A 12252-nucleotide genomic window follows, 5' to 3' on the forward strand; every position below is an offset into this window, starting at 1 on the left:
GTCCACACGTGTTCTGCTGCCCCTGGGCTTTCATCCAAGCACATAGGTGCCCAAGTTGCTCCTTTATGGCCTGAGCTCATCCACCTGGGGTGGAGTTATATCTGTCCCATGAAGTCTGCCTGTCTTGGTGCAAACCACGGGTCTGGGGCCTCCTGTGGCTTCAGTGACAGTTTGCTTGGGAAAGGTATGGATATGGTTATATTAAGCTCATAGATTTGTCCAGCTCCACTCTTCCTTTAACATGTTCTTTTTTTCCTCCTTGTTACTGGAGGAGAAGATGGTACCTTCAGTGGTGATTTACAGTAAATGTTCTCTCAACTCCCTTGTGCTATGCCTTAGATGCCGCTGCAGGAGTGGGTGATCAAAAAGGCCAAGGGCTTGGGCTGCTCTGAGTGCTTCCTATAAACTGGATGCTGTGCTCTGCTCTCAACACCCTATCATGACTCAGGTTTGTGCTTTAAGAGCAGCAGATATATAAGGAAAGCAATTTATGATTTTTCAATCTAAAGATTTTTTTAACCCCAAATTCTAAGGGATCTTTGCTTAGAGGTTTCTATAAGGATGTATGTTGAAGGGAGTTATGGGATTGAATGCTAGTACATAGTTTTATTTACACCTCAATATTCGTAACTCCTTCGTAGGTGCTGAATAATCAGCATTTCTCATGGCTTTTGTAAGCTTTCACCTCTTCTAGTTACAGAAATGCTTCCTTTTAAATTATGGTCAATGATATTTTACCCCAGAAGGGTTTTTGAAGTGTTCTTTTAACTATGGGCACCTTAAAAGTGAAGTCTGTTGTGTGGGGTAAAACACTCTGTAGGGATACTCGAGTAAGAATTACCATTCCACAGCAGTTACATGACAGCACTTTATACAGTGTTAGGAGAGTTGCAAGGAGTCTTCAAGTGAAATGAAGATGATCAGAGCAGTAATAGGAGCCTTGCTGTGTGTAGCACTTGCAGCGAGGCAGATTGAGGCCCATCCAGCTCATTGCACAGTGTACCGGTGCTGTCTGCCCCACTGGGGGACTTCCAATCCTAGTTCGTTCTAACCAGTTTTCTGGTTTTCTTCATGGGGAAGGCATAATGGGTTGGGCAGATAGTACAGCTCAGAAATCCTCAAAAATGGGGTTTGTAACACACGCAGATTTTCTGAAAACCAGGAGAGAGGTGAGTGAAGGAGGTCTGGGCCCTTCTGCATTTTTTTCCTGGCAATTAAAACGCTTTTAGAAAAATATGTTCCTTTCCCTTATGCACACTCTCCTAGGATGGATGAAATGTGTAGCTGAGGCAAAGCCCTGAGGGGGTGACTGCAGGGGCAGTAGAGCCCGGCTGCAGCTCTGGTCTCCTTGGCCTTGAGCGGTGTGACCGGTCCGGGACGGGCGGATGGAGCCAACTCAGGTACACTGAGAACGGAGACGGAGCCCCGGGCGCTGCTGAGGGGACAGCGGGGCGGGGCCGGGTTCCGGGGCGGGGCGGCGCATGCGCGGCGGGGCGGGCCGGGCGGGCTCCCCGCGGCCACCGTCGGACGCCGGGCTGGGGAGCGAGAGGCGCGGAGGGACGGCAGCGAGCGGTAAGGGCCGCCCGCCCCCTCCCCGCCGGCCGGCCCGGCCCGGCCCCGCGCCCTCAGACACCGACCCGGTGCCAGGGGCCGCCCCTGCCCTGCCCCTCCGCACCCCCGGCCCCCCCCAGCTCGGGGCTGCTGTTCTGCCCTGCCCGCCCCCTCCCCGCTGTCGCTGTCACGACTCCGTCCCCAGGGCCCGTGGCCCCGTCCTTGCCCTGGGAGCCCCGGATCCCGTTTCCCCTCGGCCGGCCGGCAGCCGGCAGGGAGCGGCCGGGGAGCTCCGCTGAGTGACCTGGGCCGCGGAAAGGCCTTCGGCGTAGCCCAGACCCTGTGTGTGTCACCCGGTGTCCGAGGGCAATGCTTTCCTCCTAGACCGCTCGTCTTCACCATCCCACGGTGTAAGGCTGTTGTTCGGACAAGCAGCCTTGGGACGTGCGCGCACTGCCGTGCAATGGGCAACAGCTTCTGGAAGTGCGCAGGGCATAAGAGGTTTTTTTATATACCATGGGAGCTGTCATGGAGGAATGTGCTGAGCCCTGCCCTGCAACAACTCCACCTTGCACACACCAGTGATTAGCCGAGATTAGTGTCTCTGTAATCGGGGTTTATAATAAGCACGTACGAAAACAGCCTGGCCACAGAGTGTTGGGGAGCTGTGAAAGGAGAGTATCAGAGCAGTGCAAAGGGAAGGGGCAGTACAAAGATTTTTAAGTTGATGTTGGGATGTGGAAACTATAGGCGCAGTTTGTGTCTTAACGATTGTGTCATGGCTGAGGTACCTTTTTCAGGTCTTAGAGTGTCTGCTTGTCCCCCGGTGACCTTGGACAAGTCTTTTTTGTTCTGCCCAAGTTTCACTTTTAACTAAGTGGGGGAGATCAGCTTATCAGCTCCTTTGTGTCCAGTGCTGGAAGTCCAGTATCAGCAGGAATTGTTCAGAGAGGAATGGTTGTGTGTCCAGTGGCAGGAGGAGGAGAGGGAAAATCAGTGGGAGGGGATTTCTGATTGATCTTATTTAGGTGGTGCAAGAGAGAGAAGGCCTCACTAGAGTGACACCAGGGATAATTATGACAGCTTTGAGGGTCAGTTAGCTCATAAAAAAAACCAACCATGGTCTTTTACAATGTACTGTAAAGCCATGAGTATTTCACTTTAACACAGGTGAGGAATTTTTGTCTCTCTCAGCATTGTTTGCATGGTTTTTGTGATTTGAGATTATGTACTTTTAATTTTCACTGTTTCTCTCCGTTTCTCTGGTGGGAAGTGCTCTGATCTGTTGAGTTTTGCTTTGCAGACACTTTAAGGTCACTGTGCAGGAAAGCCATGGCTGGGGAAGGCTGTGGGGAGATGATGCTTCTGTCCTTCCACTCCCTTTGGGGCTGAGATTCCTTAATATATTAGATCTGTAATAAGATATATGTCTGTAGAAGGAGTGTGAGGAATTGTCATGATTAATTAATTAGACGTCCTGAGAAAAGCATGAGCTTTCTCAGAAGTCTTAGAGGCTATATTGGGAGATGACAGCAGGTGGCAACCTCTCCCTAAAAATTCTACTGTGGAAGAGTTCAATACTGCTGAATTTTTCTCAGGCAGCCACAAGAGTTTGCTAAAGAAGGGCTTTTTCCTGCTTTAAGGATCATGAATCCTGTCCTGGATACAGACATGTGCAGTGTATAGAAGGATCACTACTCCAAGAGTAAGACTCAAATCAGGCATTTTTTTCCTTTCCAAACTCAGAGCCCACTCCCTTAAGGAGGATGTGCTGCTGCATCTCTGTAGAGCCTCAGCTGCAGTGGAACTGAACTGACAGGAGGTTCTTAAGAGATGGTGTGATCCTGTGATCTTTTGGCTTCTTACATATCTTCTGCGAGCCTTCTCAAGTCTGTTGGAACCTTTGCTGGTTTGCCTTCAGGACCATGGACACAGTGTACCTGTTCAATACCTGTGATTCAGAACTTCTGTGGTTGTTTTGTTGACATTGAGCCACCCTAAATGGTGTCTTGTTTGCTTTCCTGCATCTAGGTGTGTTACTATGGCCAAGACACTTTACCTTCACATTCTGTCCTGACTTAAATTGGTGAAAAGAGTAGTGTTGACTTTCTTATGTAAAACATTCTCTTGACAAGAAAAGTTGAACAATTGATCCATGTTGTTCTGCACAATTTTGGCACCTTATCTTTGTTTCCACCTTAAATGCAAATTATGCCAACCATGCAGTCCAGCACAGAGGTAAGGAGTGGGAGCTCCTACCATTCACCTAAGTTTCTGATAATTGCACTCTTCATTCTTTCCTTACCAGTTAATTTCCTAGAGGGAAGAGGTTTCTTGGCCATTGTCTATTAATGTTTACAGGGAAGTTGCCCTCTCAAAAGCCAAGAAACAGTGAGGCCTGGATGTAGTCAGCTCCTACAACTGATGGATTATAACTGGAGGAGGAAGGGGCAAGAAAGGGACTGGTAAGGAATGTACCAGCTGTCCTGCCTGCCCACATCTGTGGAATCAGGTAGAGCCTTGTGCAATAGGCTGTTTATAGCAGATTCACCTGACTTCTGGGGATATTTTCATTCCCCTCTGCCAATGAAGGGAGGAGATCTGGACAGTGTTCCTGCACAAATGAGTAGGCACTGGAACATCTTGGCATAGGGAATATGGTGGACCCCTAAGGAGTACCACACAAAATGTGCACTGGAAGATTGGAAAGTAAGTTTTGGAGATATGTTATGATGATGAGGAGATGACCTTTCCACTTCTGTTCCTAGGGTGCATGAAGAAATAGTTGCACTTCTTTAATTGTACAAGAGTTCTGTTCAGATTCCTTTGGACCTTAGCAGCTAAGTTGGGATAAGGTTAATGTGAGAGTAGCAGTAGGCAGTTTGAGCTTTTGGGGGATAATGAAAAACATTAAATAGATTCTAGTCAAACAGCGTATCCTGAAAGTGTATGGGGGAGAGAGAGGATGTCCTTAACTTCTAACTGGTGATGGAGAAGAAACCCCAAAAAGGGTGTAGAGTTATTAGCTAGAGGTCCAAGCCTACAAAATAATGCTGACCAGATTTCCCCTTATGTGGACCTCAGGAGGCCATAGCTTCATATAAGCCACAAGGTGATGGAAAGCTTTTTCAAAACTGAGTTGGTTTTTGTTGGGTTTTTTGTTTGTTTGTTTGTTTTTCCTTTTTCGGCCAGACAGTGGACTGGCAAGCCCACAGCAAGGTACATTTATGAACTTGGTTGTACTCTGGCCTGAGTAAAGCCAAACTCTGAAACGCTGAGACTTGTAGCCCTGCAGCTGAACAGAAGGCCATGTGATATAGATTGCAGTTTCCACAAACAGTGTCAAGGAAGCAGGAGAAGTTAATTACAGCAAGCTGACAGGATGCAGAGGGTTTTGCTGTGCTGCCTGCTGATAGTTTTACTTTATTCGTCATGATACAGTCTGAATGCATAGTTAACAGTTCTGATTAGCTAAAGCTATAAGGCTGCAATGCAGCCAAGCCTGAAAGGAACTGCTTATGGGAGTGACCTTGCTGGTCTGTGAATGCTATGTCCACACATCATTTATGATGCTTAGAAGGTCTGTTTGTCTCCATCAGCCATGGAGAGGTGCTGGGTGCTTTCTCCTTGGCAAGAATGGGATCCTGCACAGGACGATAATTTGTATTTATATTCAGTTTTGCAGCCTCCCGGCTGCCTGCTGCTGATGTTTGACTTTCAGTTGCCCTGCTACATTATTGCCCAACTAATCTCTCTCCAATGACATGGGGAAGTTTTGTTCCCATTTTACAGGTGTCAGTTGATCTATAAAAAGAATTGTCAGTGCTGAGATTGAAACCAGTAGTTACTTGTGGATTACTTCTTCTCACCTTCTACCATTTGCTCAAAGAGACTCAAAGAGAAAGTCAAGGGATTTTTAACTTTTGCTTTTCATAGGAGCAAGAACAAAGTACATTAACTGAATTGGCACGTGATAGCATTGCACTTTGTTTTATGTCGCCACGTCACTTTTCTGCTTGGAATTTAGCCTGCCCTGAGATTCCTTCTGCTCCCTTTTTGCTTATGTATATAGTGACATCTGCTTGTTCAGAGAGAGCAACTAGTGCTAGAGCAAAATACATTTGTGTAAATTAATTTCTGCAGCTGATTTAAACCAACTTGGACTGAAGACTTGAGTATGTTGTTTAATTTAGATCTGCTTTAGATCTCTCTCCTGTAATTGGGACATATGAAAAAGAGACCTATATGTGAAAGAAAATCTGAGGTCACATAGTTGGGATTGTGGGGGGTCTTCTGTAATGAAGTCTAAAATATCCTGATTCGTGACAGTAAAACTGTATTCACTACCTCAGGAAGTAGCAAGTAACTTCACTCTATTGAGACCAATTTGTTCTCATGGTATCTTGGTAAGGGGAATATTTTGTTTCTGATGTGATTATTTTCATGTCGACTCTATCTGTCTATTCTAATCACTGTGTGAAATTTCTTTCAGAGCCTAGAAAATGAAGCTAAAAGAAATCGAGCGAACAGCTGTGCAGGCGTGGAGTCCAGCAAACAACCACCCCATTTATCTAGCAACAGGTAAAGTTCTTCACAATTCATGAATAATAAAGTATAACTCAAAGATTTTATGTAGAGTTGTACTGATTTTAACTTTCAATAGTTTCCACCTTAATAGTCTCTGGAAAACTTACAAGCAATATACAGAATTACAGCTTTATGTTTTTTTAAAGTAACTGGTAGAGGATTACTTTTATGCCCAACTTTGACATTTTTAAAGGCCAGTGATTTTTTAAAGGTTGAATACATGACTTTTTTGATCTAATTTCTAATTAAGTCTGTATGGACTCCAACACCTGCTTGCTATTGAAAAACAAAATAAGGTTACATACTTGCTATGTCTGTGGGGGAAAAAAAAGTTAATTCAAGTAATGTTTGTGTAAGCTCAGTTTTACTCGTCTGTCTTCAGTCATTATCATGTGACTTGAAAATCAAATAATAGAAACCTCTTCTCCCTAAAGTTGCCTGTTTTGGTTAACATTCAGTTTTCAGTAGTTTTGCAAAACCTTACATTTCATTTTGTTGGTTTTATTAATTATTAACAATTGTTATAGTAATTTTATTTCCTGAAGCAGAAAGTCAGCCTGTTCACTGAGTTGACAGCAGGCGAGTTTATTGTCTGTGTGGAGCTGACAGCTTGTGTGGTAAGGTTTTGGTAGAAGGGGTGGCTTCTGTACGAAGCCACTGGAAGCTCCCACTGTGTCCATTGGAGCCAATGCCAGCCAGGTCCAAGATGGACCCACCACCGTTCAAGGCCGAGCCCATCAGCAGCAGTGGTAACGCTGCTGGGGAGGAAAAAAGCCCTGCATAACTGAAGCCAAAGAGAGGAGTGAGAATATGCGAGAGAAACAATTCTGCAGTCACCAAGGTCCATGCAGGACGTGCTTCAGGTGTCAGAGCAGAGATTCCCCTGCAGCCTGTGGTGAAGACCATGGTGAGGCAGGCTATCCCCCACAGCCCATGGACATCCACAGTGGAACAGATCCACTGCGATCCAGAGAGGACTCCGTGCTGGATCAGGTGGATGCCCAAAGGATGCTGTGGCCCTGTGGGAAGCCCACGCTGGAGCAGGCTCCTGGTAGGACCTGTGGCTCCATGGAGAGAGGAGCCCATACTAGAACCGGTTTGCTGGCAGGACTTCTGACCTTATGAGTAACTAAGGCTGGAGCAGTCTGTTCCTGGACTGCACCCCATGGGAGGAACCCATGCTGGAGCAGTTTGTGAAGAACTTAAGCTTGTGGGAAGGATTTGCATTGGAGAAGTTTGTAGAGAACTGTCTCCCACACTGGAGCAGAGGAGGAGTGTGAAGAGTCTTCCCCCTGAGGAAGAGGAGCGGCTGAAACAGTGCATGATGAACTGACTGTAACCCTTGTTTCCCTGCACTGCTGGGGGAGGGAGGAGGTAGACAATTCAGGAGTAGAGTTAAGCCCTGGAAGAGGGAGGGGTAGAGGGAAAGGTGTTTTAATATTTAGTTTTCATTTTCTCATTATTCTACTCTGATTTTGATTGGTAGTTAAAATTAAACTCATTTTCCCGAGTTGAGACTGTTTTGCCCACGATAGTAACTGATGAGTGATCTCTCTTTGTCCTTATCTCCACTCATGCACCTTTCATTATATTTCTTCTCCCCTGTCCAGCTGAGTAGGTGAGTGATAGAGCAGCTTTGGTGGGCACCTGGTTTATAGCCATGGTCACCCCACCACAGTTGTCTGCCCAGCTACTCAGCTCTGTTTCCTGCCTGGGTTGTGCAGCACTGCTATATTGTTTTGACTTTTTTTCCCATGGATGACTGTCAGAACAAAGTGACAAAATGTCAACTGTTGCCTTAGAAACAACATTATCATTTTTGGGGTAGATAGTCTATATTGTGTCTCCATAACAAGGCCAGAGTTTTAGCTGAACCAAAGGTCTTAGCTTCAGTCTGTTTTAGATCAGAAACTACATAGTTTCATAATTTGTACTGCTTTTTAATAGTCTCTTGGGCACTTTCCATGCCACAGGCATCCCTGTGATAACTGGGGGACGGGGTGACTGTGTGCCTGGCAGTGTCCCACTAGGCAATGTGAAATCAATTTTTAGCTTTTATTCTGTAAGCTAGGGAGAAGGAAGGTAGTCAATCTTTGTGTGACTGTGACCCACTGTCTGTGGGTCATTGAGGCATGTTTGCTGGGTTAGAGTTGAAGAACTTTACCTATAGAGTGGGCTCAGAAGGTCTGATTAAGACACGTGGTCATAGTTGAGGAGCAGTGATACAAAAGTATTTGGGATCATAATTGTAGCTGGATTTCATGATGCAACTGCATTTGTAATTTAGAGAAGAACTTAATATTAGAAGCCATGGTTGCTTGGAGGAGGGTGCATGAGTTATATTTATCCCAAGAGCGAAAGTTATCTGTGCAACAGTGACCTTGGTGCCCAGAATTTCTTAAAGAACTTCTTTCTAATTTCTTTCAAGGTCTTTGTCAGAATTGTCGTTTCTTTTTTTCTGAGGTGTTCAGACATGTCCTCTCTTTGAACAGGCACCAAGACCAAGGTTGTGTTGACTATGAAGAATAGATTTTCAGTGCCTTGTTCTTTTTGTATCTTGTGCTTTTGATAAAAGTGCCCACTTGTGTTGCCCTTGTACTTCTACTAGGAACATCTGCCCAGCAACTGGATGCATCCTTCAGTACAAATGCCACCTTGGAAATATTTGAGGTTGACTTCAGGGATCCCTCCCTGGATATGAAGCAGAAAGGAACACTTCCTGCCTCAAACAGGTACTGGAGGCTCATACTGATGTATCAATCAATAAAACTGAAAAGGGTTTTCTGGTACAAGAAAGGAGAGGAGGAGATAATGTTAGTGTATAAAGTGATCTTTTAAATCAGTTGACCTCTGTCTTCAAAAATTGAACGTATTTGTTTACACAGATCGTGTTGGGTATAAAAGTAGAGCAGTTGGACCATTAGAGAAATTTGAAATTACTTGCATGGTAGTCAGCCAGCGAGCAGAGACATTATTTGCTGGGACTAACAATTTGCACTGAAGAGCCTAGAGGCAGAGTGAAACTTACCTTCTAGCTTTTTAAGAAAAGATTTCTTAGGCTGATCAGTCGGTAACATTTGCACCCAGTGTAAAACAAAGCCTTGTTCTAACTAGCAGATTTTAAAGAGGGTAAACATATTTTCCAGATAACAGCTCTGAGAATGAATGCACATAGTCATCTAATCTATTTTTCTATATAATGTAGGCTAGAGGATTTCACCCACCGAATCCTACGTGAGGTCCTAAAAGTTTTAAACAAACAAAACAAAACAACGACAAACTCTTCCTTTTTAAGTTCCCTTTAAAAGTCTTTGGAAGGAAGCTTATTCCTTTTTTTGCATGCAAGACCCAAGTCCTCTTAAAAGGGGATTGTTTAAGGTGCAGACTGATGGATGTGTTTGATAGGTCAAAACATGGATGTGGGTTTTGGTAATGCAGAGGGTATCTTGAATTCCATCAAACATTGTGGTCATTGCCAGCTTTGTTTTCTTCTTTTTTTAGGTTTCATAAGCTGATCTGGGGGAACTTTGGAAACGGATCTCCAGATTCCTCTGGAGTGGTCATTGGTGGAGGGGACAATGGTGTACTGACAATGTACAGTGTGCACCGCATCTTGACTTCGAAGAGTGAGCCTGTGATTGGGCAGACAGAGAAGCATTCAGGTCCTGTTCGAGCTCTTGACTTCAACCCTTTTCAGGTATGTAACATCAAGGTACCTGTGACTGGAGGAAAGCTAACCGTCATGTTAGAAAATATGCTTTTCTTTTATGAATAGAGATTTATAAAGTGAAGGAACAATTTTTAAATTAAGAGGCACAGTAATTGTGACACAAGCGTTGTTTGAGATTCATATTTGGGTTCTGTTCACAGCCTTGCCACTGAATTCCCCTGTGACTTTGATCAAGTCTCTTACTCTCTATAAAAACATGTCTTGTAATATTGTTACATGGTTAACCGTTGTCCATTTGAAATTAGAACTTCTTTATTTTATTTGTTTGGTTGGTGTTTAATTCAGTGGGGCTTCGATCACACTTGAAAGGACTGCAGCATAAAGGAGGAGTGAACAGAACACTGTTCTCGTGGTAGTACAAAGGCAAGTTGAAAACTGTCTGCAGTCAGTCATGGAAATGTGCATCTTCTCAGAAGAAATGTCCTTGGTGCCAGGATGCAGGGCAAAGGCTCAGCTGGACAGAGAGAGTTGCTTCCAGGCCTCTGGCAGAGTGTCATCGGGAGTAAGAGCAGCCACCTGCACGAAATAGAAAATTTTAAAGGGTCTGTACCATGGCACAGCAGAAAGCACAGAGGCCAGAGATGTGCTTGGTTTATAATCCAGTTACTATCCTTCTGTTTACCAATGGCTGTGAAATGTAGCTCTCATCTGACTTTGGAAGATCTCGGGATTTTTGCTTCTGTTTATTTTTAAGGACTCGGTCCTCTTTCCCTGTGATCAGGAAACTCAACTGAGCTTTTCCTCTTTTTTTTGTACAGAGTAATCTCTTGGCTTCTGGAGCCAATGATTCTGAAATTTTCATCTGGGACTTGAATAATTTCAGTGTGCCTATGACTCCAGGGACTAAATCACAGGTAAATGAGTTTTCCTCTGGGCAATACCCCTGCAGTTTTATATCTCACTAGGCAAGACAAAAATATGTTTGTGGAGACATCCTAGCCTGGTCAGTCTGTGAATGACTTTGATGTCTGTCAGGAAAAAGATGAATGAGAAGTGAGTGGTTTCATTCTGGGGGGCAGAAGTGTTATAAAGGGAGGGGAGGTAGGCTGACAAGCTCTGGAAGGATGCACTTTACATGGATGGGTAAACTCTTTGTGGATTTGAATCAAGTAACTGGCCAGTTTATCTTGTGATCCAGCTGGGGCATGTGTGATGGATTAAGAAGGTTTATTGGACCTTCTCTGAGGAATGAATTTATTTCAGGCTTCAGCTGAGGCTTTTCATATCTCATGAAAGTCATATTCCTAGCAGAGCCAGTGAACCATTAAATGCATCTTGGCTATTGCTCCCAGATAATGTTTCCTGAGTTTGAAGAGGAAGAAGCTTCTGATCTGATGCTGATTATGTTGTTCAGGGCAATCAACTCCTGAAAGTAGAAAAATCATAGTAAACTTGCCTAAAAGGGGGCCAGGTTTTTTCTCTAGTAACTCTCGCGGTTCTTTCCTTGCTGATCTCCTGCATTGCAGTAGATACAATAACAACAATTACCTTGAATACTTTGTCATTTTCTGTCTCACTGCACTCCTGAAACATTGCACAAGGTCATCTTTCCATTTAAGTTCATCTGAGAAATCAGGGTAGAAGCATCTATGTTCCCTCAGCTGCAGTTTTCTCTGGAGTGATTTATAACACGTTTAGCCAATGCAGAATCCAATACCCGCTCCCAAAATGCAAAGGTGCTTTTCCAGGTGACATTCCCCTATAGAATTTTGCTGTCCACTGTACTGTCTGAGTAAAGGACTGTCCCTAGGCTTTCTGGTCAGTGATGCTGGTATTTCCAGCTAGTTGATCAGTGACTGAAGAGAGGAATCTATGTATCATCAAATCCCAAATCCCTTAGTTAAGATAGTGACAGAATCCTGTGATTGGTGTTCCCTCAGCTTGGTAATAATGGATGTCTGGCCTTTCCTGTCTTGGCAGCCTCACGAAGACATCAGTGTGGTGTCCTGGAATCGGCAGGTGCAGCATATCCTATCCTCTGCTCACCCCAGCGGCAAGGCTGTGGTTTGGGACCTCAGGAAGAATGAGCCTATCATCAAAGTCAGTGACCACAGCAACAGAGTGAGTGTAGAGAAGGCTGCGATTCTAACTAGCTTACAACATGCCACATGTGACTACAAAGCAATATCACAGGCTCTTGGGAACAAGTGTTTTTATTCTAGGAGCCGTTGGGACTAGTTCTCTTGGAGTTGTAGCATCAAAGCGCCTCTCTTTTTTTTTTTTCTTTAATGAAATAGAGAAAAAGACCCCTTATTGTTCCTACAATTCGGGCACTCTAGTGTTCAGTTTCTGTGTTCACAGCTCATTTATGAGGAGCCTCCTGTGTTTTAATCCCAGCTGTCTTGCTAAGTCAACTTTGAATTTCAACTTCTGTAGGGTAGTGG

General features: G+C 44.5%; 1 protein-coding gene across 5 annotated transcripts in view; it reads left to right on the plus strand.

Annotated features, from left to right (window-relative positions):
• The first annotated feature begins 1478 nt into the window (after positions 1 to 1478).
• Positions 1479 to 12252, plus strand: part of SEC31B (SEC31 homolog B, COPII coat complex component) — a 35874-nt gene continuing 25100 nt past the window's right edge. For 2 of the 5 annotated variants that reach the window (XM_017807075.1, XM_017807080.1), the window contains exons 1-6: positions 1479 to 1572; positions 6044 to 6132; positions 8747 to 8870; positions 9640 to 9835; positions 10627 to 10722; positions 11789 to 11929. In XM_017807075.1, coding sequence (XP_017662564.1) covers positions 6054 to 6132; positions 8747 to 8870; positions 9640 to 9835; positions 10627 to 10722; positions 11789 to 11929 — 636 coding nt within the window. In that variant the 5' untranslated portion in view covers positions 1479 to 1572; positions 6044 to 6053. Of the gene's footprint in view, positions 1573 to 2637; positions 2722 to 3993; positions 4261 to 5678; positions 5727 to 6043; positions 6133 to 8746; positions 8871 to 9639; positions 9836 to 10626; positions 10723 to 11788; positions 11930 to 12252 lie in introns of those variants that run through there. The other 3 variants (XM_017807077.1, XM_017807076.1, XM_017807079.1) reach the window with 3 other exon arrangements.

This window comes from Lepidothrix coronata, unplaced genomic scaffold, assembly GCF_001604755.1.
Source record: "Lepidothrix coronata isolate B3197 unplaced genomic scaffold, Lepidothrix_coronata-1.0 Scaffold17, whole genome shotgun sequence".
NCBI lineage: Eukaryota > Metazoa > Chordata > Aves > Passeriformes > Pipridae > Lepidothrix > Lepidothrix coronata.